This window comes from Ambystoma mexicanum, chromosome 2q (assembly GCF_040938575.1).
Source record: "Ambystoma mexicanum isolate Mex_15411 chromosome 2q, UKY_AmexF1_1, whole genome shotgun sequence".
Lineage (NCBI taxonomy): Eukaryota > Metazoa > Chordata > Amphibia > Caudata > Ambystomatidae > Ambystoma > Ambystoma mexicanum.
This window is the reverse complement of record NC_090924.1, coordinates 4026938-4052996: the sequence shown is the minus strand read 5'-3', so window position 1 is coordinate 4052996 and position 26059 is coordinate 4026938. Positions and strand designations below refer to the sequence as shown.

Sequence of the window (26059 nt, the reverse complement as noted above, 5' to 3'; positions counted from 1 at the left end):
TGCCTCCCCTCTACCATATAGAGAGCGGAAGTACAGATCACCCCCCACCAGTTCTTTACAGCTGGTGGCAGCGGTGGGATGCTTATGGTTTTAAGAATCAGTGTATAACCGTGCCACTTACAAAATATCTACACTTTATTAAATTAAGGTTTAGTTGTGTACAAGATAACTGCATTACAAACAATGGAGTCTATTGCAAATGGCAAATTGACTCGGATGAGCTTGGAGGCTCTCCAGAGTGCTTGTGAAGCCAGGGAGTTAGACTTTGTGGATAAGTCTAGGGCTGAGCTGATAGCTGCCCTGGTGGACTACCAGACTGATGGTGAAACTCTTGATGAGGGGGGGAATGCAACCAATGAGGACTCTGCCCCTGGGGTTTCTGCTGAATCTGTTTCTAGTAAATGCCGCCATTCCTGCTGCCTCTGTTCCAAACCCCAGCAATTCCTTGGAGCTTGAGTTATTAAGGATGAAATTGGCCTTTGAATACCGCAAGTTGGAAATAGATGCTGAACTTAAGAAAGAGGAGTTGCCTCAACAAGTGGAGCTCAAGAATAGGGATCTTGAACTCAGAAATAAGGACCTTGAACTCAAGAGCCAGGACACTGAATGTCAGAGAATCCAGCTAGAGAAAGCTAGAGTGGAGACTTCAGCTAAAACCAGTGAGAGTGTCAGGCCCCCAGCCACCAAGTTTATGAAAGATTTGGTGGGTGTATTTGTGGAGGGTTCAGATATCCTCCAATGGATTGAAGCGTTTGAAATGGCTTGTGCGATTCATGATGTTGATAAAAGAGATTGGGCTAAGTGTTTGTTAAGCAGAGTGCCTCAAACTGGATATGACTGTATTCTGAAGCTGAGTGTGGAAGAAAGGGGTCAGTATGAGTGCATGAAGTCTGCTTTGATTGCCAAGTTTGGCAAGACACCTACCCAATACCTTAAGAGGTTCAGGGATTTTAAGAAAAGAGAGAATGTGTCTTGGGTTGACTGGGTGAGTGCTGCGCACATGAACATGATGGGGTGGATTGATGGATACAAGGTTAAGACTTTTGTTGAATTGTCCCACCTCTTGTTTTTTGAGCATTTTTCTGAAGCCTGTTCACCAGAGCTGCGTCAGTATGTGGCCGACCAGAACATTTTGGACCCCTTTAAGCTGGCTAGGTTGGCTGACAAGTGGGTCTCCCACCGGGTGTCCCCTAAGGACTCCAGTGGGAAGGACAAGGACAAAGAAAAGGGGCCTCTAAGAAAGCTGAGGAGTCCAACAAGCAGTCACAGTCGGGTAAACCTAAACCTTCCTCTCCCAAGACCCAAATATCTAGTGGGGATAAGTCATCTGTGGGTGGGAATAAGAGTAGTGGTCCACCTGCTGCAAAGCAGGCTCCCAGTGGTTCCAGTACCGTACCCCGCACTCCTGGCACTTGTTGGGACTGTGGGGCTCTGGATCACAAAAGGGGTGACTCCAAGTATAAAGGTAAGGCACTTGGAGTACAGGCTGTCAGCCTGACCTACCCTTACCCCGTGTCTGAGGTGGAGGCCACTGTCCTCCCCTCCTCTACCGGGATCACATTTGGTGCTCCGGTAGAGATTTCCTTAGTGTCCCTTGGGGCCTGGGACCAGTATGCAGAAGTACTGGCGACTATCCCACAGAACACCCGTAGGTTTTTGAGAAGTGTCCTCTTGAATGGCCAGCCTTCTACTGGTTTGAGAGACACTGGGGCAAGCATGACAGTGGTGGACAGGACCCTGCTCAAGCCAGAGGACTATGTAGGTGCTCCTCTGAGAACCACCAGGTTAGCTGGTGGGCCTCCCAAATTATCGCCTGTAGCCTTAGTCACACTCATGATTGGAGGCAAGACAGCAAAGCTTCCTGTCCTGGTTCAGGACAATGTCCCTGCTAACATTCTGTTAGGAAATGATCTAGTAGAGTTGGGGTTGATCTCGGATGGTCTTCCCATGACTGCCGCTGCAGTCACTAGGTCACAGGTGACACCGGGTCTGGCTGTGAGTCAGGTACCCGAGCCAAAGGCGAGGCCTAAGGCAAGAAGAAGGAAGACCAAGAAGGCCACCTCTGTGGAGGGAACACCTTCTCTTCCTGCTGTTCCGACAGCACCCATTGGGATCCATTCTCCGGACGGGCTGGGTCCAGTGGAAAACCCAAACTCAACTCCTGTGGGAGAAGAGACAGAAGACTCTCCTGTGGGAGAGGTTCTCAACCCGGAGGATCATCCAGACCTTCAATGCTTGTTAGCTGAAGGGGGACCCTCCCGGGCAGACTTCTGTAAGGGCAGAGAGAGTGCCACTCTCTCGAGGGACTGAGGAAACAGGCCCTGTCCCAGGCACAAGGAGAAGTGCCTAGGACATTCCGGATTTATTGGGAGGGTGAGCTCCTTGTTAGTGAGCCCACTAAGCCTGAACCTGGTGCCCTCAAGAGGTTGGTGGTACCCCAGGTTTACAGGCCCTTCCTACTGCAGTTGGCGCATGAGGTGCCCTTGGCTGGTCATCTTGGGATCAAGAAGACTAAGCAGAGGCTCTCTGCCCATTTCTACTGGCCACGGATGGGAGTAGAGGTGGAGTCCCACTGCAGGACCTGCCCAACTTGTCAGTTGTCTGGCAAGACTGGAGGCAGTGTCATTGCCCCACTGCAACAATTGCCAGTGGTTGGCACACCATTTGAGAGGGTGGGCATCGACATCGTCAGTCCCCTTGACCCTCCCACTTCAGGTGGACATCGGTTCTTCCTGGTCTTGGTAGATCATGCCACCAGGTACCCTGAGGCAATACCCCTTCGGACTGTTACTGCCAAGGTGGTTGCCAGGGCTCTCCTGGGCATTTTCACCCGTGTTGGATTCCCCAAGGAGGTTGTCTCTGACAGAGGATCCAACTTCATGTCTAGTTACATGAAAACCATGTGGAAAGAGTGCGGGGTAACCTACAAGTTCTCCACCTCTTACCACGCCCAGACCAATGGTCTGGTTGAGAGATTTAATAAAACTCTCAAGGGCATGCTAGGGGCTTTGGAAGAACTCCTAAGGAAGAAATGGGATCTCCTCCTGCCATGCCTGCTGTTTGCTTACAGAGAGGTACCTCAAGAGGGTGTTGGTTTCAGCCCCTTTGAGTTACTCTTTGGACATCCCGTGAGGGGGCCCCTCGCCTTGATCCGAGAAGGCTTGGAAGCCACCCCTCCAGGTCCCGCCAAGCAAGTGGGGGACTATGTGTTAGGCCTCAGACGGAGGATGACGCAGATGATGGGTCAGGCAACAGCAACTCTCAAGGCCAGCCAGGAATTGAATAAGTACTGGCATGACCTTAAAGCCTTGCAAGTGGATTGGACTCCGGGACAGGAAATCCTTGTGATGGAGCCTACCAAGCCTAGAGCTTTGGCAGACAAGTTGACTGGACCCTTCAGGATCATCTCCAAGATGAGCGAAGTCAATTATCTGGTTGACATGGGAGCCTCTGGGGTAGCACCTCAGGTATTCCATGTCAACAGGCTCAAGCCTTTCCACCGGCGAGCATAAGTCTCATGTCTCTTGCTAGCTTCAGGGCAAGAAGAGGATGAGAGTGAGCCCCTTCCCGATTTGCTGCACAGCAACCCTCAGGATGGCTCAGTGGAGGGAGTACATCTCTCTCCGGATTTGACAACAGAGCAACAGAGGGCCTGCAGGGCTTTGCTCCAACAGTATGCCTCTCTGTTCTCACTGACGCCAGGCCTTACACCGTGGTGTAGGCATGAAATTGACACTGGTGACAGTGTGTCTGTCAAAAGCAGGTGCTACCGTATGTCAGATACCGTCAAGAACCACATTCAGGCAGAGGTCGCCAAGATGTTGGATCTGGGTGTTATTGAATCCTCAACCAGTCCCTGGTCCAGTCCAGTGGTCCTTGTCCCCAAGGCAAGTTCCCAGGCGGGTACCAAGGATTGGAGGTTCTGTGTGGACTACCGAGGAGTCAATTCCGTCACCAAAACTGACGCGCACCCATTGCCCAGGGCTGATGAGCTCGTGGACACCATAGGTGCTGCCAAATTTGTGAGCACCTTTGACCTTACCTCAGGCTATTGGCAAATAGCTCTGACGGACCATGCCAAGGAAAAGACGGCCTTCTCAACACCTGAGGGACTCTACCAGTTTAGGGTCATGCCTTTTGGGTTGAAGAATGCCCCTGCCACCTTCCAGAGATTGGTCAACCATGCGCTCAGTGGGCTGGAAGCCTTTTGTGTGGCTTACTTAGACGACATTGCCGTCTACAGTTCCACCTGGGAAGAGCATTTGACACATCTGGATAAGGTGTTGCAGGCCTTGAAAAGGGCTAACCTCACTATCAAGGCCACCAAGTGCCAGATAGCTCAGGGGAAAGTTACCTATCTTGGTCATGAGGTAGGAGGGGGTCAAATCCAACCTCTCGCCAGTAAAGTACAGGATGTACAGAACTGGGAGACTCCCACTACTCAAACCCAGGTGAGAGCCTTTTTGGGCCTCACTGGGTACTTTCGCAATTTCATGGCAGACTATGGAACCATAGCTGCACCCCTGACAGCTCTAACTTCACCCAAACAGCCTAGGAAGGTTAATTGGACCAAAGACTGTCAGAGGGCCTTTGATGGCTTGAAAGAAAGTCTGTGTAGGGCACCTGTGTTGTGTGCGCCTGACTACAGCCGACCCTTTATCGTCCAGACGGATGCCTGCGACACCGGAATTGGAGCTGTCTTGTCCCAGTTAGATGACAAAGGGAGAGAACATCCTATCATATTCATCAGTAGACAACTCAAGGATAGAGAACTTAGGTGGGCTACTGTTGAAAAGGAGTGTTTTAGCATAGTTTGGAGCCTTAGGCGTTTTAGGCCCTACCTTACGGGGTCTACCTTCAAGGTCCAAACAGATCATAAGCCCCTGAAGTGGCTTATGCAGATGAAGGATGAGAATCCGAAATTGCTCAGGTGGTCCATTAGCCTGCAAGGGCTAGACTTCACCATAGAGCACAGACCAGGGAAGAGTCACGATAATGCAGATGGCCTTTCCAGAAGGTATGTTGACCGTCTGGATGAGGGTGTCTATCCCGTGGGAGATTAGACACCCTCCACCTCAGTCTGGGGGGGCGACTGTGATGCTGGAAATGCATCAGAGGGACAGGGCCTCTGAATCCTTGTCCTTTACTGCTTTTTATCGTGTGTTCTGTCGTGTTTTCTGCCCAGGAGTCCATGTGGGACTCCTGGCAGTGCAGCTCTCTCTTTTGGTTTGGTGAACAGACCCATGGGATACCCTTATGGCACCCATGGGTAGGGGTACAACCCTGTGCCCATAGTGTATGTTTTTGGGCACCTGTGGGTGGCCCACAGAGCAGGGTATAGGCTGGTGGCAGCTCCATGCTGAATTTGACAGGTGCTCTGGGTGTCCTCCATTTTGGGATACCCAGGCCCTGCCATTGGGATCAGTTGATTCCTGATAGGAAACAAGATGGCCCCTGTGACCCCTTGCTTTCTATTGCCTGTTACCTTGTTTTCCCAAAGTCCTGGGAAGCCCTGACTCTGTCCCTTCCCCCTGACTGGCTGTTGGGTGGAAGTTCCATATATGGTGTTGTTGTGAAGGCCCAGCTAGACTGACTGGAGCCTTCCCAGTGATTGTATGTTGTGGGTACCTCCTGTGGGTGGGACCTGGGTGAATGGAGTGTGTGACCAATATACACTCCTTGTTGTGGTTGTCTGGTTTCTGGCATGAGAGACAAAGACTGAGACAGCCCTGCCCGAAACTGGCCTGAATGCAGTGTGTAGTGTTGAATGGCTGGGTACTTGTCCCAATCCACATTCCTTGTTGTGAGTGTCTGAAAGGGAGGAGTGTGGCCTGAATGCACTGTGTGCCTGATTGGCTGACTGACTGCATGAATGCCCTTCTGTATGATTGGCTGCTGAGTGTGTGCCAGCAGTGTGGATGAGAGACAGAATAGTATATCTGGGAACCTCTCACCACTAGTAATTGTTCAGAAGCGTTCAGAAGCTGAGTCTCCACTCTAAGAGTAACTGGAACTGCTGAGCCTCGACGCCCAGCTGGAAGAAGAAGACTTGCTGTTGCACTTGCTTCGACCGATCTGAAAGCTGCCGAAGTCGTCGAGGACTGACCCGAGAGAGGACCTGGTAAGGCGCCCTCTTCCCGTGCTCCGAGGGATCATCGAGCACCGCTACATCTTCGCCGAAGCGCCCTGGAAGTCAGACCCTCGAAAGGCTGCCGACCCGAGACGGGACCGCCGAGGAGATCGAAGTGAAGCACCCGGACATCGCCGCCGTCGAAGTCCATTGCCGTCGACCAGGGTTTGCAGGTCTGTGTAACCGCTGGAGGCCCGTCGAAGTTGTGTTGCCCAGCCGTGGGAACCACTTGACGCCATGTCGCCGACGACCGGAGCCGTCCGCTCCTTGCCTAAGAACATTTGAATCGAAGGACTCCCTCGTCCACACCGTCGAACGCTTTATCCTGCCGGAGAAAGTCGAGGACAACCAACGCGCCGAGGAGAAACCTGCCGGTGGGTTTCCCGCCACCTGAAGACCACAAAGACTCGAACGACTTGACGCCCTTGCTGGGCCCCCGTCTCCACAATCTTTGCGGTCCAGAACAATTGTCGTCGAGGTGCCCCGCACGCCTCTGCCTTGCAGGACGCCAACGCTCCATCGTCGACGAGCACCGCTTGGATCGAAGCTGCCGCCTCATCGACGCCGTTCTACCCTGTTTGTTGTCGGACGTTTGACGCCCCGTGTCTCCTGCTTGCAACGGAAGGCATTCAAGAAGGGCCGTCGATTCCCCGACGCCGAATGCCGAGTTCCTCGACGGACGTTCGACGCCCCGTGTCTCCTGCTTGAAAGGGAAGGCATTCAAGAAGGGCCGTCGATTCCCCGACGCCGAATGCCGAGTTCCTCGACGGACGTTCGACGCCCCGTGTCTCCCGCTTGAAAGGGAAGGCATTCAAGAAGGGCCGTCGATTCCCCGCCGCCGAACGCCGAGTTCCTCGACGCTTCTCGACGCCTCTCGACGATCCGTGACTCCCGCTTGAAAGCGGGTCGCTCCAGAAGGATCTGTCGACGCCTCTTCGAAGAACTCGACTCCACCAGGTACATTGGGGGGTAAAAACATTATAGGAGGGAATAAGACTTGCAGAACAATATATGGTCTGGGCTTGTGCTATATCTTTATTTTACAGGTTGCCCAGGTGGGGGGATCTCCACACAGAACTGTGTCTAGTGGTAGGGGCCAGTATTCTGCCTATTGCTCAACCATCTTATTTTCTCTCCTCTCTCTGTTGCTGGTTTCGCTCTATTGATCTGTGTGACATTGTTACAGTATTGTTGATGCACTTTAATGAGATCTAATACAAAGGGTGGTACCACTTTAGAATTGTATATATTTGCCATTGTTGATTTTCCTAAGTACAAAGTGAGTTATTATGATAAGTGTACATAACCTTGAATATTGATTATATAAAGACTGTGTTCTAACCAATACAATGTGTGGACATTCCTTTGTGGGGGCTTGGGGACGACACTGTACTTAAGAACCAGCCTGCATCACCTCCTGAGAAGCTAGGCCTTGATTGCTCGACCATAGCTACCGAATAGAGAATCTAGGCTGGCGTCCTCTGTGCCTCCCCTCTACCATATAGAGAGCGGAAGTACAGATCACCCCCCACCAGTTCTTTACATCGCCCTCCTGCAGGAGCCCATAGCTTTTCCCCGCTGTGTCTAACAGCACGCCTTTCCGTACTCGCGCTCTGCTTCTGCCCCCAGTGGAGGCTGCGCTTGAGTTGCGGAGCTCTGTTCATCTTCATTTGTTCACCGAACTAAACTGCCTGATTCCCTCGAAGAGACTCCCCTTTTTGCCCGTTGGTACGAGCGTGTGCAGGTACTTTTGAGCACAAGGCTCCACTCTTCGTAGGGTTTGGACTTCCTTTTAGTTAGGTGGCTCTGAAGGCGGCTGGGTCTGATTATTATTCGCAGTGCCTGTTTTCCTCCCCATCTAGGTGGTCTACACATTTCGTACGTCTAACGCGTTAAACTCTTTAGTATTTGTATATATATTGTATTGGTTTGGTATGTGTTGGTTTACTTGAGTTTTATTGTGATTTCTCGCTACGGTCAATGTTACAAAGACCTTGTAATAAATGTGTATATATTTTTAATATAACACCTGTTTGGAGTAATTTGTAAGTGTCCTTGCTTTGTGTGCTGATTGCGGGCTTTCAGTCACCCTCACCCCTCTTGAGACCTAGTCTTGACCGCCACGATCGCTACCCTGATTGGTCTGGCTTGTCCAGAGGTTACCCTGTTCCAGGAAACTAGGCTGGCCTTCTGAACCTCTGCGCCTCCAGGACAGAGTTCAGAAATCCATCTTAACAGTGAGCTATGGTGTTCTGGGGCTAGTTATGAAAATTTGGTTGTTGTGCCTGGATGAGCTAGGGTAGGTGGGTATTGTGCTAGGGTAAGCTAGGGTCCTCAAGTGTATGTGCTATTGTTAGCCTAGGTGGGAGGGGTCCAGGGGTCAGTGAGGTGGTGGGGTGATATTATGTTGGATGAGGCGAGCTAATGTGATGAGGTTGGGTGAGCAGGTGACATGGTTGGCTGGGTGCTGTAGATGGGGTGATGTGAGGTAGTGGGGGGCTGGTTTGGTTGAGGAGAGGTGGTGGTTGGGTGGAATTAGGTGTATAAGTGGGGTGATTGTGGCCGGTCTGAGATTTCTGGGTGAGGGTTTAGGGTGAGGTGAGGTCGTTGGGACAGGCTGAGTGGATGAAGTGAAGTGGGGGTGGGGTTGGGTGTGGTGAGCTTTAGGTTGGCATGTGCTAGGGTACATGGATGGAGGAGGGGCAAAGCTGAGGCAGGTAAGTTGTTGACCAGAACTACGGTTCCCGAGGGCGTTCAACCTACCAGCGCTTTGAGATCATACCAATGATATATAGAGCGCTATATAAATACCAAGTAACATAACATAAACTAGGACTAGGGTGTGCTCGGATGGTTGGGATTCACTACTGGGGTGATCTAGAGTGAGTGGGTTTCAGTACTAAGGTAAACTAGACACCGCCCTCCTTCATGCCACATTCTTCATTCTGCCCAGCGCAACTAACGTTCTTCCGTTCTCAGCCTTCTTGACTTGTCAACGGTTGTCGACACTGTTGATCACTCCACTCTCCTGTCTTCCCTTGCCTCACTTGCTCTCTCGTGCTGTACTTCGTTGGTTCACCTCTTACCTTTTGTATCAATCTTTTTGGTACCCTGGTCTGGCTCTACACCTGACTCTCGTCCTCTCCAATTTGGTGTCCTGTAGGGTTCTGTGCGCGTCCCTCTTGTTGTCTCTCCTCATACACTCCCGCTCTCCCATCTCATATCTTCCTTTAATCTTTGCCTCATTTCTGTGCAGATGACACCCAACTTTTTCTCCTCTCTTTTTAACTTTTCTGACTCCCTTTTGAGGCTAATGTCTCTGCTTGCTTCTCAGCTATTAAAACTCTGAATCCACATCCACTTTCTTCACCTTAAAGCCAGTCAAAATCCGAGCTTCTATTTATTCCCCTCCTCCACTCTACCTCCCTCTGCCTACCCTTTTGGTATTTCCTTCCCACCGGCTTCAATCCCCTTTATTCTACAGTGAGAAATCTTGGTGTAATCTTTGAGTCTTCACTCTCTTTCACTACTCATATCTCTACTACTGCTTTTATTATTAATATAATGGTATCTATTGAGGTGGACCTAGCTTTGAGAAGCAACAGAGCACTTTACAAAAGTATACAACAATACACATACATAACGGAGCTCTTTAGAGAGATATACAATGCATAACAGAGCTCTTTAGAGAGGTATACAACAGTACAGATGCATAACAGAGCTCTTAAGAGAGGTATACAACAGTACAGATGCATTACAGAGTTCTTTAGAGAGGTATAGCACAGATGCATAACAGAGCTCTTTAGAGAGGTATACAACAGTACAGATGCATAATGGAGCTCTTAAGAGAGGTATACAGCAGTACATATGTGTAATGGAGCTCTTTAGAGAGGTATACAAAAGTACAGATGCATAACGGAGTGCTTTTCAGAGGTAACAACAGAACAGATATACATCGGGGTGTAGGATACATGGGAGCACAGAGGAGGGGTACAGCTGTACCGGGTGGTGTTGAAGAGAGGGGCGGGCGCCATCTAGTGAGTCAGGTGGTGCAAGGGGCGATGTGATGGCCTAGGTTTCAGTCTGAGCGACTGCTTGAAGAGGTGGGTCTTGAGTTCCTTTCTGAATTGTAGGAGTGTGGGGGTGAGTCTGATGCTAACGAGGAGGAGGTTCCATAGTCTTGGGGCATAGACAAAGAATACTTTTTTCTGGCCCTTTCCTTTCTGCAGCTGTGGATTTCAAGTCTGCACATGTTCTGGCAACTGTTGGAGCCATGTCTGCTTGTGCGGCCGCTATCACCTTTATAACAGTTGTCGTGCCCGTCCCTTCTGGTCTCCTCCTGTCTCGCCGTCCCTTCCGCTCAGGTTGTCGTGTCCATCCCTTCTGGTTTCCTGTCTCGCCATCCCTTCCGCTCAGTCTTCAACTCCTCTATTCGTCTCATGTTTTCTCTTCCTGCTCGTGATTCCATTAGCAGTCACCGATGCTCCAATTTCCTTCTTTCATTTGACAACCGACTTCTCTTTCACTTTCTCTGCACGGTCTTCAAGGCCTTAATGGTCCTGCTCCTTCCTATCTTGCCCTCTTAACTCTCTCTACCTTCCTGCACTTTCTCTTCCCTCTGAACCTCTTCTCTGTATTTCTGTCCGCAAATCCCCTGGGCTCCATCCCGGTTTTGCTCATTTTTGTTACTTGCTCCCATACTTTGGAACTCTCCCTATCTGCTCTGCCCCCTCTTTTCATCGCTCCTGTGCTGCACTGAAAAATCATTTGCTTTCACTATCATAATTCGTGATTTCCGTTTATTTTACTTGTCATATTATTATTTAATATGACATTTTATATTAAATGTTAAAATGTAACTATCCCAAACGGCATAAGGCTAGAATCTAACTACCTATCCTTTAGGAAGAAACTGAAGACACTGTTGTTCAAATAAAGGACCTGCATAAATACTAAAGACCATGTAAAGTTAATCTACTCAGGACCAGTAATTCTGCTCTGCTGTCCCATCACTTTCCTGTTGTCCTTGTCTTTATATAATGCACCCTGAGGCTTGCGGGCTTCGGCGCTATAGTAATAAAAAAATAAATACAATTTTAAAAAATTACTTTTTACCATCTTGTATCATAGTTGAGCAATTTGGCGAAAGTGCTATAAAAAAGTAATAAAATACGCATAAAATAGAAATAAACAAACTGACTGGCAGCCGTGCACATAAGCCAGGAATATTCCAATCAAATGCTCTGCGTTCTATTACTCAAATAGCACCAGAACCTCTTTACAGCTTACCCACCCGATAATAATTAAGATGATGCCAAAACCCCTGTCCACTCAGAGTCAGCCGGTAGATGGGCAATAGTCAGCCTTGCATGTGCCATCCTTAGAAATGTGGGCTTGCAATGTGTCTCCACTGGGTGGCACTTCAAGAGGTGGCACAGGGCAGCCCTTTTTAGGAAGACAGCTCAGGTGCTAGGCGGATTCTCGTAGGCAAAGTGGCATTCATCAATAGGAGGCACTAGTGCATACTCTAGAAAGGGGACAGCAAGAGAGCCTTCTCCGGGAAAGATGACCATAAGCAGAAGACTATCCATGTCTATGGAATACAGGTGCATGTGGTCCAGGACTGAACAAACCCACATTCACTTCTGATAAGGCAGGTGTGAGCATGTCCACGCTGCTCCAGAACATTCAACAGTTTCTAGTCAATAGTGAAGTCTCATTTATTGTGCGAGGCATTACATCATCCAATGCATCTATCCAATTTCTTCACATTTCACAGTTAGTCTCAGAATTGTCCTCATGGATTAATACCCCACAATAATGAACTTTGTATCTGTTATTTGGACTGTCAGATGCCTGTAGAATGAAGAGGTCCACAGAGGTGGAGGGGTGAACCCATCCTCAATGATAGGTAGAGGCTATTCTTATCTATGAATCTTCCCAGTGAAATGCCTTCCATCTCACTGAAGTACCAGGATAAAGTCGTGTTTACAACATCTTCAAATCATCTTGGCTGTAAAAGGTGGGATTTTCATCTCCATACTTCTCCCTAACATGCTCCGTAATTTGGCATTTGGGGAGGTTCTCCGTCTGTGCAGTGCCCTTAAGAGTCTGCAGTGAAGTGTAAACATGCACAGCAATCACCTTGCAATTGTATGTTGAGGCTCCTTTGACAGCAGAATGCTGGCCTACCTTTATCTTTGCACTGCACCACGCAGTGATGGGTGCATATTTTTGGGGTGTTGGCAGAATGACAGAGATGCAAACAGCTTCAAGCAACTCAAGTTTCATCCTGAGGACCTGAGTCTTACCCGTTCGTATATGGTCCATTTGTGGACACTGCCAATCCCTCAATTTTTTTCTCTAGTCTCCCACATAGTAATTTTCATTTATTTTACTAAAATGATAACATTTGTCCAAAATCATACTACCTCGCAATATACCTGCACGTGGCAAGGCACAGCTGAACTGCCAACACACTTCTGTGCCATTCCAAAACCCATGCCCTGTGTACATGGTGGCAGGGGAGCCGACTTATGAATTTCCCGGGGGGGGGGGCCCAAATACAGGAAGTGACATCACTGGCAGCTATAGGACCACAAATTTGCATGTAGTCGCCAACTTGGTGCAACGCCGCGCGGGGGGGTGGAGTCGCGCGCAGTGCAGAACAGTAGAAACATTGGCTAGCATGTACTGCATATACTAAAGTCAAGTAAGAAGGAGATTTAAGCCTTCGAGTTGCATTCCAGTAGGCCATCACTGCCCCTACTCCACCCCTCTATAATCATCCAGGTTGTAGTAGCCCTCAAAAAGCAGAGCAACACAACTAGGATGGGAGAACGAAATGCCTTCCCATCCTGTGAGTGTGTCAAACATCAGAGCAAAGACGGTGTGGGTGCCTCCTACCTTGGAGCACAATCTCACTAATTTGGTGCAAATCTCGCAAGTGGGAGCATAGGAATCCCCTGCGTGTGTGTGGGCTGCAGACCCCGGATCACATGCTCACTACTTCAGTGTGAAACTCTGGCCAAGGCTCTTTGGGCAAGCATTCAGGATGGGTCTCACACCTATAAACAGTGTGATATATTGAGTGGGCACCTCACTCCTTGGAGCATAGTATCAACTGTTGCTGGTAATCTCACAACTGAATGTACAGTTTCACTCTTGGTCATCTCAGTGACCCCATTTATATTAATGGAGTCAGTCTCCCATCTGGGAAGACAATTATATTTCTGTTAAAACACTCTGAATTGTCACTCCAGTTTTCCCGATCTATAGATCCATAACATATTCATTCAGTGTGTGCAGGGATGATAACTTGTGTCTGAGAGAGCTCATTCCTTCATTCAGGAGAGATAAAGGGGTAACAACCCCCTGCATGTGGGATCCAGCTCATTTTGCCCCATGGCCCCTCCAGAAAGAGTGAGCAGGTTTTAAGGCTCTGCTGATTCTGCTATCCGACAGGCTCGAGCCTTCTATCCCTTGCCCCATCACGGCTCCCAACATCATGAGCGGCAGCTTATGGACAGCAGGCAGCTCCGGACATGCCTGTTGCCAATTGAATGTAGACAGATCTCCTATTTAGACACTGGGAGAGAGCCATGAATCCACATTGGTGGTGAAGAAGCACTCAACATACAGAACACAATGTATAGTTTTGCAGTCCTGCTGAGAAATGACAATTCTGAGCATGTGAGCAGTAGGCTGGATCAGTGCTGCCCCATAAAAGGTGTAGAAGCCTCTGTGAGAAGTGGCAGTACTGGCCCAACGGTGAGAAGTGTAGTATTTTCACATTAACTATGCTTAAGAACTTTGGGTTATTGAATAGTGCTGCTACATTCTGAGTAATTCCATCCCTTTAAATATATGAGCTCTTGTATAACCAAGACAGTGTTGAGCTATTCTGATGATGACAGACTTGCTCAATAGTTCTGGTTCTGTATCATTAAATGTACTTCAGATCTTTAGAGTATCGGAAGGATAGCTCAGGGGCAACATGCTCGCCTTGGAAGCAAGACGACACAGAGCAACACAGGTTCGATCCTTCGGTCCGCGCAATACAGGTTCACTCCCTCGGTCCGCACAACACAGGTTCGCTCCCTCGGTCTGCGCAACAGAGGTTCGCTCCCTCAGTTCGCACTTAGAAACCTCGGGGTAGTACACGCATTATAAATAACCAATTAAAATAAAAAGAAATACATCTTTTGAGAAGTGCTGGGGCCTTGTCAATAAGAGTATAGCAGCTCAACTGAGAGGTACTGATGTTGTCCCATCAAAAGCATAGCAGCCCCACTAAGATGAACTAGCATTACCTCAACAAAAGCATAGTATTATCGGTAAGAAGATTCAACAATTACAGAAGCCCTGTTACTGCAGTACTATCCTATCAAGAGTATAGCCAGCTAACTGAGGAGTACCAGCATTGCCCCATTTCAAATATGGCAGCTCTACTAGAAAGTGCTGGCTCATACGCCTCCGCTCCCCGCCCATAGCATTCAACCTCACCACGTGCACACTCAGATACATGCAAACAGTCTCATTTTCCCTCTTCTTGCCCCTGCTCCCTGCCTCCTCTCTCGCTTTTCATCTGTACCTCCATTTCTAAAAAGCCTCTTGGGTTGGGTGTACCTCTACATCTGTGCACCCCTCTTGCCAAGAGGGGTGCACAGATGTACAAATACACACAACCCAAAACGATTTTTAGAAATTGAGGGACAGACTTGTTTTGCATCTGTGCCTCCGTTTCTAAAATTCCTTCTGGGTTGGGTGTATTTGTACATCTGTGCCCCCTCTTGCCAACAGGGGTGCACAGATGTACAAATACACCCAACCCAAAACGATTTTTAGAAATTGAGGGACAGACTAGTTTTGCATCTGTGCCTCCATTTCTAAAAATCCTTCTGGGTTGAGTGTACCTCACCATCTGTGCACCCCTCTTGGCAAGAGGGGTGCACAGATGTACAAATACACCCAACCCAAAAGGATTTTTAGAAATTGAGGGACAGACTTGTTTTGCATCTGTGCCTCCATTTCTAAAAATCCTTCTAGGTTGGGTGTACCTCACCATCTGTGCACCCGATCGGGGGTGCCTTTACTACGAAAATCATCAAAGACATGGCTTCCTTTAATGAAAGACCTATCATTTTGCTCTCAGCAATCCAACCAGCAAAGCTGAGTGCACCGCAGAAGAGTGCTACACTCTGACTGAGGGTCGTGGCATATTTGCGAGTGGAAGTCCCTTTGACCCAGTCACACTCCCAAGCGGAATTACTTTGCATCCTGGACAGGGTAACAATGCTTATGTGTTTCCTGGAGTGGCCCTTGGTGTTGTTGCATGTGGAATGAGGCACATACGCGAGGATGTATTCCTTATTACTGCTGAGCTCATAGCACAGCAGGTTTCTGATCAGCATCTGCAGGAGGGCCGCTTGTAAACCATCATAGACGTCTCCCTCAAGCTGGCTGTCAAGATTGTGGAACACGCCTACAGCACCAATACAGCATCTGTCCAGCCTGAGCCCCAAGACAAGGAGGCATTCATCCGCGCCAAGATTTATAACAGTGATTATGACACTTTTGTGCTGGAATCTTATGTATGGCCCGAGAGCGCAATGGCAATACAGACAGGGAATATGCTTTAAAGGAAGAGTGAACAATGGCACACGTGGGGCAATATCAAGCATAAGATAATATCGACTGTTCAAAAATACAAGTCTTCTAATGAATTTTATTTTACCAGGATATCGCTTTTGAATTAAAGCCACATTGTCACAAGATAAAAGTAACACTGAGACATGAGATGCTGGAATTAAAATGAACCGAATAAAAAACTTTAAAAAAATTATAAGTCATGACTGAGCATGCGCAGTCAGCCGGATTTATCATGAATATGTACGTGTATGTGAAATAAGTGCATTATTAACGTGATAATGATACACTTACTTCACCTACACGTACATATATATTTGTTATGGATACTTTCATATGTTTTGCACATTTAGTGCTTATTAGAATCCTGGGACTTTATGAAACACAGTGTCCACTGTGTTTATCTTCTGGAGTCCGTGGGGTTCGCACTGTTTGCGGTCATTTACGAGTAGCTCTTAACAGGGCTTTGCCGATTGCTCTGTTACTTCAGTGAGCCTGGCTCACATCAAGTTACAGAAACGGCACCCCTGCGACCCCACAAACACAGGCACACCACATTCCTGCTGTCAAAAAATCCTTTCCTTTAAGTACTAGTCAGCAAGATAGGATTTTCTGACAGATAGGAAAAAGTGACGTTACACCGACCCTGCTCACCGGCACCCGTGCTGCTCATGGGCTTCCTTCTCAGTCTGTAGGACCGACGTCACTGTAGTCCACGCGTTCTGGAAATTACTACTTGGATCTGCAGATCAGCTGTGCCCCACCTTCATAAGGCCTGCACTTTGTTGGTTGCCGCCACTGCTCCCGCTCATGCTGTCCTGGAAACACAGCCTCCTGCAACAGGCAAGCCCAAATGCTGGTGTGTCTGGTTGCCGGTTGTGCTCTGCGTGCACCGGACCTCTGCTCTTCTCATGTGGCACCCGGCAGATGGATATAAGGCTGCCCTCCTGTATGATCTGGGCAGTCACCAGCTCACGAACAAAACGGGGATGAAAAGAAGTTCCCTGAAGGAGGGCTTCTCTTTTATGCCCCTTGGGAGTGCCAGGCCCTCTTGGCTGTCCACCTTGCTTCTGTCTTCCCTCTCCTTCCTTTTTGCATGCTTGAAGCCCCGTTTCACAAGCTTTTTCCCCTTCCTTTGGTACCCCAGGGCCGCAGCACCAGTTATCCTTGCTCTTCGTCGAGGGTCTGGTCCACCTCCTTCGCCATGATTCCCATCCCTCCCTCTTACCCTCATTAAATGGCAACTGATTAAAAAACAACCGCCTCTGTGCTTTTAGTGAAGGAGATCATGTTTAAATGTTTATGTCCTCTACTGAATTAATTAGACCGGAACCGGATTGCACAGTACTCCTGCCATCTCTAGACCCTCGTCCACTGTTTACTGTTTATCGCGTGCTCTCAGGTAGATTCCGTCCTTTCTATTGTGGTTTACAAAAGAATATCAACTTGTTCTAAGACCCCATGCTGCTGCTTTGCAGTTGTATCTCAGACTTGTGGTTATGACACAGTGTGTGGATCACAGATCTATTCCTACACTTACTGTGTCATCTGTCACTTTAGGCCTCATTCCAAGTATGGCAGTCTGGAAATAAGTGTGCCAGTAGCAATGTACCGGCACCCTTTCTGACTGCCATACTACATCGACGCTGGTAGGGGTCACGGATCCCCGGCAGGCCTGACCTGCCAGGTTTTCAGATCCCCCGGCAGGCCTAACTTGCTGGGTTTTCAGGCCCCTACCTGCATGGTTGTCACGGAAGCAACAGCACTGTTGTCAATGGTGCAGGTGCTTCCATGTCCCCATTTCCATGGAGTCCTGTTGGAAATGGGGCGTAACCGTTACCGCTGCCCTTGTGGTATTGTGGTGGCACCAGGATATCAGCCGACGGTATGGCTGTTACAGGGTTGCTGGAAATCCGCCACCTATCGGCGGGTTTTCTGGCAACCCCCTAATGAGGGCCTTTTTTGTGTCTAAAGCGTGACCATGCGCTGCTGCAGCCAGAGCCCTAGTGATGATTTTTCTTTCACACACTAGCTCTGCAGCACGTCTCCTGATGATCTTGTTGTGAGTGCTCGCGTGTAACTAGACCGCTGCAGATTGTTTGTACTCTGGCATGCGGTTAGCTACCTCACCACATCGGAGCCTCCATTGTTTCTATAGTTCAAAATTAAATTAAAAAAACTGTGATTTTTACCTGCTATGGAAGGTTTTGCCATTGACCTAAGGATGTATGTATTCAAATTTGTCTTTGGCACAAGGATGTCTATATTCAAATTGTTTGCAGGTATCATGGACCGTGTATGCAAAACAATTAGGAGCACTTCCCTGTGTTTGCCTCCATTATTCCTGTAGTAGACATAAAGGACCAGTGATTATTTCCTGCCTCACAACGTTTTGCCATTTACACATGGATGTGTGTATTCAAATGTATCTTTGTCACAACCATGTGTGTATTCAAATTTTCAGCAGGTCTCACGGACCGTGTATGCAAAACAATTAGGAGCACTTCTCGGAGCTTGCATAGAAAAGTGATATGCAGGCGTAGGAGTCTCTTACTGGAAACTTTATTTTAAACTTCACGATAAAGGGAATCTTAAGGTGTAAGTCACATAGTGACTTATATACTGGTAATAAAGGCCCCCATGTGATACACACATTCAGGCCTCTCCTGGCAGTGTCAAATGCCTGTATTAGTCTCTGTTCCATCTTCTGAAACATCTCATCATGGTTACCAACTGGGGTTTGTTTGACTTTCCCAATTATGAACCAGACTTGTAAACTACAGTATGTTTTTTTGGACAAAGTGTTTGTGATGTTGGAAATGCCTTATGTAGGGACAGGGCCTCTTGCCACCTTTTCTCTGTGTTTTTTCTCTGTTTTCCACCCTGGACCTCTGGCAGTACAGCTCTTCATTTTATCTTTTGGTGAACAACACCCATGGGATACCCTTATGGCACCCATGGGTGGGGTACACCCTTGTACCCTTATGTGTGTTTTTGGGCACCTGTGTGTTGCTCACAGAGCACGGTCTGGGCTGGTGGCAGCTACATTGCCTCCATTTTTGGGATACCCAAGCCATGTCATAGCAATCAATGGATTCCTACACAAAGGTAAGATGGCCACGGTGGCCTCTTGATTTCTATTGCCTTTTACCTTGTTTCCCAAAGTCCTGGGAAGCCCTGACTATGTCCCTTCCTCCTAAATGGCTGTTGGGTGGAAACACCATACATGTCTCTGTTGTTCCCTTTCCCCTGACTGGCTGTTGGGTGGAAATACCATATATGGCTCTGGGGTGCCTGCTGCCAGACTGACTGGAGCCTTCCCAGGTGTTGTGTATTCTGGGTTCACCCTAGGGGTAGGACCTGTGTGAATGTAGTTGGGAGTCAACTCACATTCTCTGTTGTGGGTGTTTGGTTTCTGTGTGTGTCACACAATGAATGAGACTGCCCTGATTGAAACTGACACAAATGCAGTGTAGTGTGATGAAAGGCTGGGTGCTTGCCCCAATCCACATTCTTTGTTATGGGTGTTTGGGTGGAGTGAATGTCTGAATGCCTGTGAGCCTGATTGGCTGCCTGCCTGCATGAATGCCCTTCTGTGTGATTGGCTGACTAAGGCTGGCTTAGCCAGAGTGAATGAGGAACAGCTGTGCATATTTGGGGACCTCTCACTTACCAATTTGTTCAGAAGCTGAAGTCGAAACTGGAGCAAGAAGAGGCTGTGCCTTGAGGCTGTGCCTTGAGTCCCAGCTGGAGAAGAAGTCTGCTCCTGCACTTTCTTCAAGTAATCCGAAAGCTGTCGTGACTCCCAAGGACTGATACAGAGAGGACCTGCAAAGGAGACCTCTCCCCGAGTTATGGGGGACCATCGTGCAAAGCTGCTGCTCTTCATCAAAATATCCTGGAAGCCAGTCCTGTGTACCTAACATCCAGAGAAGGGGTCTTCAAAGTCCAGAAGAGGAGTGCCAGACACCCTGAGCCAGAGAAGTCCATTGGTGTTGTCCAGGGTCTGGAGGAGCGTTTTGTGACCCCTGGAAGCCATTGCTGTCTACCGTCCACAAGAGGGGGTACCCTGATGTAGTGCTAAGTTCCAAAATGCCTAAGAACATTTAAAAGAACATCCTTGCAGTCACCACTGACCACTTTTTCCTGCTCGAGAGAGCCCAGAGTTGTTGGGTGCAGTGTAAGGTCCACTGGTGGGTTTCCCGCCACCAGAAGCTAAGGAAGAAGTCCTGAGGGTCCAGACTAGGTGAGGGTTCGAGGTCTACTCCAGTGATTCAGTCCAGGTCTTCAGAAGCTGTCCAGAGGTCTGTGCTGCATCTGCAGCACCAAAGAACCGAAAATCGAAAAACTGCGATATTCCAAAACCCAACCACAAAAATGACATGTGCACCCATCACTGCCAGAAGTCATGGAAGGGTCCCAGGGGTCATACTTTCATCTGCCATGCCATTAAGGAGCCCACAACAAGTTTCATCTTCACAGGACTTCTACAGTCAGAAAAATCGTCAAAAGCCAAAAGACATTGTAAAGAGAAGCCAAAAAGAAAAAAGTTGCAATTCTCCTGACATGAGATGTCAGTTGGGGAAACTCAGAGTGAGCATTGTCAAGAGACTTTGTCAGAAAGGATAACAGCAAGAGCTGGGACAAACCCCTCATATAAGGGATACCTTTATGGGGACACATGTTACAAACAAGCAAAGTTAGGCCACTGAGAAAATATAATTGTGTGATACTAAAGAGATACCTGGTAAGGGAGTATACCAGGGAATCTGTGTGAGTTGAGAGGAAGATATTTGTGCAGGAAAGTAAACCAGGATATCTAGAAATGTTAGTTGCACCTTTTTGGAAAACAATGACCAAGAATGGAGATATTCCTGGCGAGACAGTAAACCAGGATATCCAATTTAAGTAAGGGAGTTCCTGGTGAAGTAGTGAACCAAGAATTCCCACCGTTGTGTTGAAAAGGAACTTTGTGATATTAAGTCTCTACTGAAATTGAACATTTTCTGTTTTGCAATCCTCAAAACCCAAATTGAATAATGTTACTTTACCATTGAACATGAACACTTTGTTTTACCATTTTTAAACCTAGACTGAACATCTTTATTTTGTTGCCAAGTGTGAACATTTTGATATGCCATCTTGAAAACTGTAAGACTTTGGGCTTCATCATGAGTTGGGCGATAGCCCTTAAATGCGGTGGTAATGCTATTACCTCCGTATTTATGGGCTGTTCCAATCATGAGTCTGGCGTAAAATGGGAGTTTTACCTCCAGCATTTTGCTGGAGGTAAACGTCTCAATTTTCGGCCTGTTTCTGTTATTAGTGCAGAGCTAAATGTGCAGGCACTAATAGCACCACCCCAACCCCATTCGGTCCAATGCACCCAATGGGAATGGGGACTTAGCACCCACCGCAACTCGTGATCCGACGCTAATTAGCGCTGGGATATCGCCCAACTTATGATGAGTCCCTTTCAACGTATTTCAACCTATTTGACGGAAGGAATATTGACTTTGCTATTTTGAAATGAACCACCATGAAAGAACATGGAATGTTTGAAGAATATCTTTTCCTGAAATAGTTCAGGGGAAGGGGAACTAAACTTTGGAGGCAAAAATTGCTTTGTTAAAATTGAATACATTTATGATATTACCTTGAATGAATTGAAAATAGAAATTTAATTGTATCCTTTTCTTGTTTTGTTTTGTCTTGTTAGTGTGAGGGTCAGATGTATGTTAGACACAAGGTTAATTTATTTTAGTTTTTGTTTCATATGCAAGCACGTCCTCTTTTGGTTAGGGCAAGAGAGGCCTTTTTCAAACCCCATTTATTTTAATAAATATGGCTAATGTTGAGAATACTATAGCCTTGTGTCCGCCTCTCATTGCTGACTCCTCACAATACTGAGAATGAAGTGTCTCTTGCAGATGCTTTGCTTTGATCATATACAAAAGTGACAAAGTGGTGGTGACCATGCCAACCAGACCATTATCCGCTATCTGGGGGGTGGGCATAGTCACACCACTAGGTGTCCCCAGAGCCATGCAATGAATCTAATTACAAATCTTATTCTGAGGTTCGAAAGGTGATGCTTTTCATACAATTGTCCACTAAACAAATTGCACAAACACCAGTGATTTGCTTTATTTGCATGATTCATGACCCTTAAAATGTGAAGCCTTGTCATGGGTATTTATAGCAACATAGAAACTATAATAAATGCAGATGCATTACTTCTCAGACACAGCAATGCACATCTAAAAAAATAAACCTTTTTTTGTCCCACATCTGCAGCTCTTTAAGTTGCACGAAATCAGTGAATTGGATAAGAACATGTAACCAACCCCCTGCCACACAGCTGACTTTGTACTTGCAAAAACCTGAATGGCATTACCAAATGGAAAATGACCTGACATTGCCATGTTTTGACGTGGCCTGCCAATGTCTGTAGGGCCTAAGTGAATGGACATGTGCTAAGCACATACCTATATACACATGTCTCTTCTCAAATACCTTCCTCCACTGCACTCCATAACATTGGTGTTGGCGGGGATAACGTTTAGCTGTATTAGCTCGGAGTCACTTTAAGTGTACCTGTCTAGAAAGTCGATGACTACAGTGCAAAATATGGAAAGCCGGGAAAGACCATTTCTTTTGCTTGAGGTAAAGTTTCACTGTATGAGCTAAAACTAAAATGTAGCTAGGAGTCATTTCAAGTGCACATACGTTGAAAGTCGAGAACTTCATAAAAAAAACCCTGAAAGAAAATATTCTGAAAACAAATAACATTTGCCATGTTTATTTGTTAACCTACTGATTGCACGCCTGACCAATTGTGCAGGCCCGTGGTGCTTTCTACAATACATTTATAACACATAAATAAATGCACTTTAAAATCCAATACCATTTGGAAGGCAAACGTCAGACTGGCGGTAAAAAAAAAGCCGAGCTACACAATTATTGTATTGCAATCTTAGTTTGCCCAGTGAGAGATGCACTGTGGTTTGTGATGAGTAGTGGGTATGGGATGATGTTGCCCAACAATATATCTGGTACAAAAGTGACATTATTTTAAATCATGCTTTTTATGCTTTCTTTACCAGGTTTATAAAGTTCTGTGAGCAGTACCTGCCCCAGGACCCCATCATGGCTGGTTGCCTCCCCAGCAATCCTTGGATCACGGATGACATCATGAACTGGTCCTTAAATACCCCCATGTATGTAGACATGGCAGTGAATGTTTGGTGCAAGTGATGGGAGGGTAATGTGAATACAGAGGGATTCTCTTCTCCAGTATGGCCTGTTGTCAGTGTTGGTACCCTATTATGTCATTATCCCCACTGCTATGAGATTACACACTCTCAAACATAACTGCATCTGATGAATGCCATAGCATTACCTTAAAGCAAGTGGTAGAAAAAAGTACCACAGTACTACTTTTGTAAGCGCAATAGCCTTATAATAACGCATTTCACTTAAGAATGAGTCACCTCAAGTACTGGCCATGTACATGTAGCATGTTCTCATGATCTTCCTATGAGTGTTATATCCACTTTTATATCCAGGACACTGCCCTGGGAGCGGGGGAAGGGAGGACCCGGGGGGGTGGGCGTGGTGGGGAGGAGGGCGTGAGGTCCTTATCCAGAGTAAATAAAAGTGGATCCAATGCCGCTCCTCCTCCTGTTGATGTTACGTTTTTTGGGCGGCTGTGGCAAATATGCCGCAACATATCACTGACATGAAGGAATTGCACACCGTTCAACAATGGCACATACGCGCATGCCTAATCAGTTCGTGCATACGTCTGAAAACATATTACTTCTCAGGCCTCAAGCTGCCTGTACTCTTTGAGAGACCAACTGATGAAGAAATACAGTGTGTGACTGATTGATGCTGGAATAAGAACCAGATTTACAAATTGGAAAAGTAAAGTACGTCCGCGATGCCCACAGCGCCACACTGCCTACAGCGCCCACAGCGCCACACCTTCAGTATGCCCAACATATGGTAAACGGATTACATTTTCAAGCGGACATGAGGCATAAGAACTACTTCAAGGGGCACATTAAAGACATGCCGTGTAAGTTACTGTACATCTCACTGTGTGATGAATTGCCATCTGGCAAGGAGGGTGTGAAAGCCCTGGCTTTGGTTTTGATTTTCACTAAAGCAATAACATCATGCAGGTAATGCCATCTCTGAAAGGGAAATCTGCTAATCATAAACTCCATGCCAAAACCATATTCTGTACTTGTGCCCAACTGCACCTGCTCTACCAGTGGCACTAAGCAGGTTTAGCTGTCACAATTGCACCCCTTTTGCTCACTAGTACGTATCCCTTTTCAAGTAAATTGTTGCTTTTGCTTGCCTTTCACCCCCTGATTCGTTACCCAGAGTGCTGTATCTACTATTTTTGCTATTCTGTATTCTTTCCTCAGGGGTGGGTTTTGTTTAGTGTTTTTCTAATTAGTCATTATTGCACATGGTGTGTTTAAAGTATATATATATTTGTATAGGACCTTGATTGGACATTCATTTATGTTTTGATTATAATACTTTGCAGTTTGGATTGCTGCTGAACCACGTTCACACCCCACTTAAGAGTATAGCCTTCCCTTGGCCCACACTACCACAAAAGGCAAAGGAGGTATCTCTTGACTGTGCCCGTTTTACCTTTGTGATTGTGTTGGTTTTTGGTTTGTAGAAGTGTGAGGGCTAAGTGGGCATTTTAGCCTCTACTTATCCTTGTACCCCTGCAGCGCACAAGGGAATTTGTCACACACTGAAGCTGAAGTTTTGCGTGTTTCACAAGGTTTATGCTTTTTTGCTAAAATTAGTTGTTGAGGGACTTGTTACTGTATAAAAGTGTGATCCCTAGTATTTTATATGGTTTATCGCTCCTCCCGGCAACTATGATGTCAAGAGTTGAAAAGCTTGAAGCAAAAATATTGCGTTCTATCTTGGGGGTGCCTCAAACAGTGCCGGTGTAAGCACTACACAGTGAACTTGGTGTCCCCGCCATAAGATCTCTCTGGTTGGTACAAAGATGTCATTAATATTTTACAATTGTCTTAGCTACCCCTATGTCCAACACCATGAATAGTTTTCTGGTGGAGCAATACGCTAAAGAAAGTAAAAATGTGTTTTTAATGGAATTGAGTAATACGGTCAAGAATCACGTCTCACAATTGAACATCCTGCTGGAGGATTTAATCATTAATTCAAATAGGCCAGGGTTATTAAAAAAGAAAACAAGAGATCATGATTGTTCCCTTAATATTGATGATCCGGCATAACTAAAATTGTATAAAGAATACAGTACACACGGTTTTGATCAGCAATCACCTTGTACATATCTTACAAAAATGTGTTCTATGAAAATGCGAAGATTTATCACATACTTTCGATTTAATGTCCTGCCTACCTTAGAACACACTGGGAGATGGGCTAGATTGGAGATGGGCTTAAATACCTCGTAAAGACAGATTATGTTGCTTATGTAAATCAGACGTAGAGTCCGCCCGGCATATTCTAACTCAATGTGGTAAATTGAAAGTTGAATAGATATAAAGCTACTCTAATTTTGTCATGAATATTGCTCAAATTGAAGACAATCAAATTTGGTCGTACATAAATAGTGCAGAATCGATTGTCATTACAGTATGATCTCTCATCTGGCTAATGTTTTAGATGGAGATTGATCATTTAGATAGCTGATATTAACTTGGGATTTTGGTGTGGAGAACATTTTGATGAATATATTTGTGTTGGCTCACTTTCTTGTTCCCTTTTGTATTCCTTTTGTGTATTCTTTTATTTTATGTATTTTAAGCTGTTTTATTTGTGTAAAGGTTGTATTAACCATAAACACAACAAATAAATACAAAATATAAATACAATCAGTTACAGAAAGAACAACAACTTCCTTGCCCTGGAAGAGTAAAAGGAATAGAAGTTAAAGTATTTTATTGTACATTGTGGGGAGTTGATAGTGGAAGTCAATGGGGGTTATGTGAGGAGGGTCACTTCATTGAAAGACCCTGATGAAGTTCAATGCATCATCATTACTTTGATTAATAGTATATCACAATAATTATTTCCCCAGTAGTAAAAAAGAAACATTTAGTTACAAATAAGATAAATTTGCATGATCTATATAGTTTTAGAACAATTGATTCATTGGAGGTTCACCATTCCTCATATAATTTGTTACTAAACCACATTTACTATTACGGTAAAGCTCTCTAATTTGTGCCAGTTAAAAGTGTTCTTCTGTCT

At 46.6% G+C, this 26059-nt stretch overlaps 1 protein-coding gene across 1 annotated transcript in view; it reads left to right on the top strand.

The window, feature by feature from the left end:
* Positions 1–26059, top strand: part of RGS11 (regulator of G protein signaling 11) — a 4320935-nt gene that overhangs the window by 3294357 nt on the left and 1000519 nt on the right. Inside the window, exon 12 of the mRNA XM_069646770.1 lies at positions 22885–22998. Coding sequence (XP_069502871.1) covers positions 22885–22998 — 114 coding nt within the window. The remainder of the gene's footprint in view (positions 1–22884; positions 22999–26059) is intronic.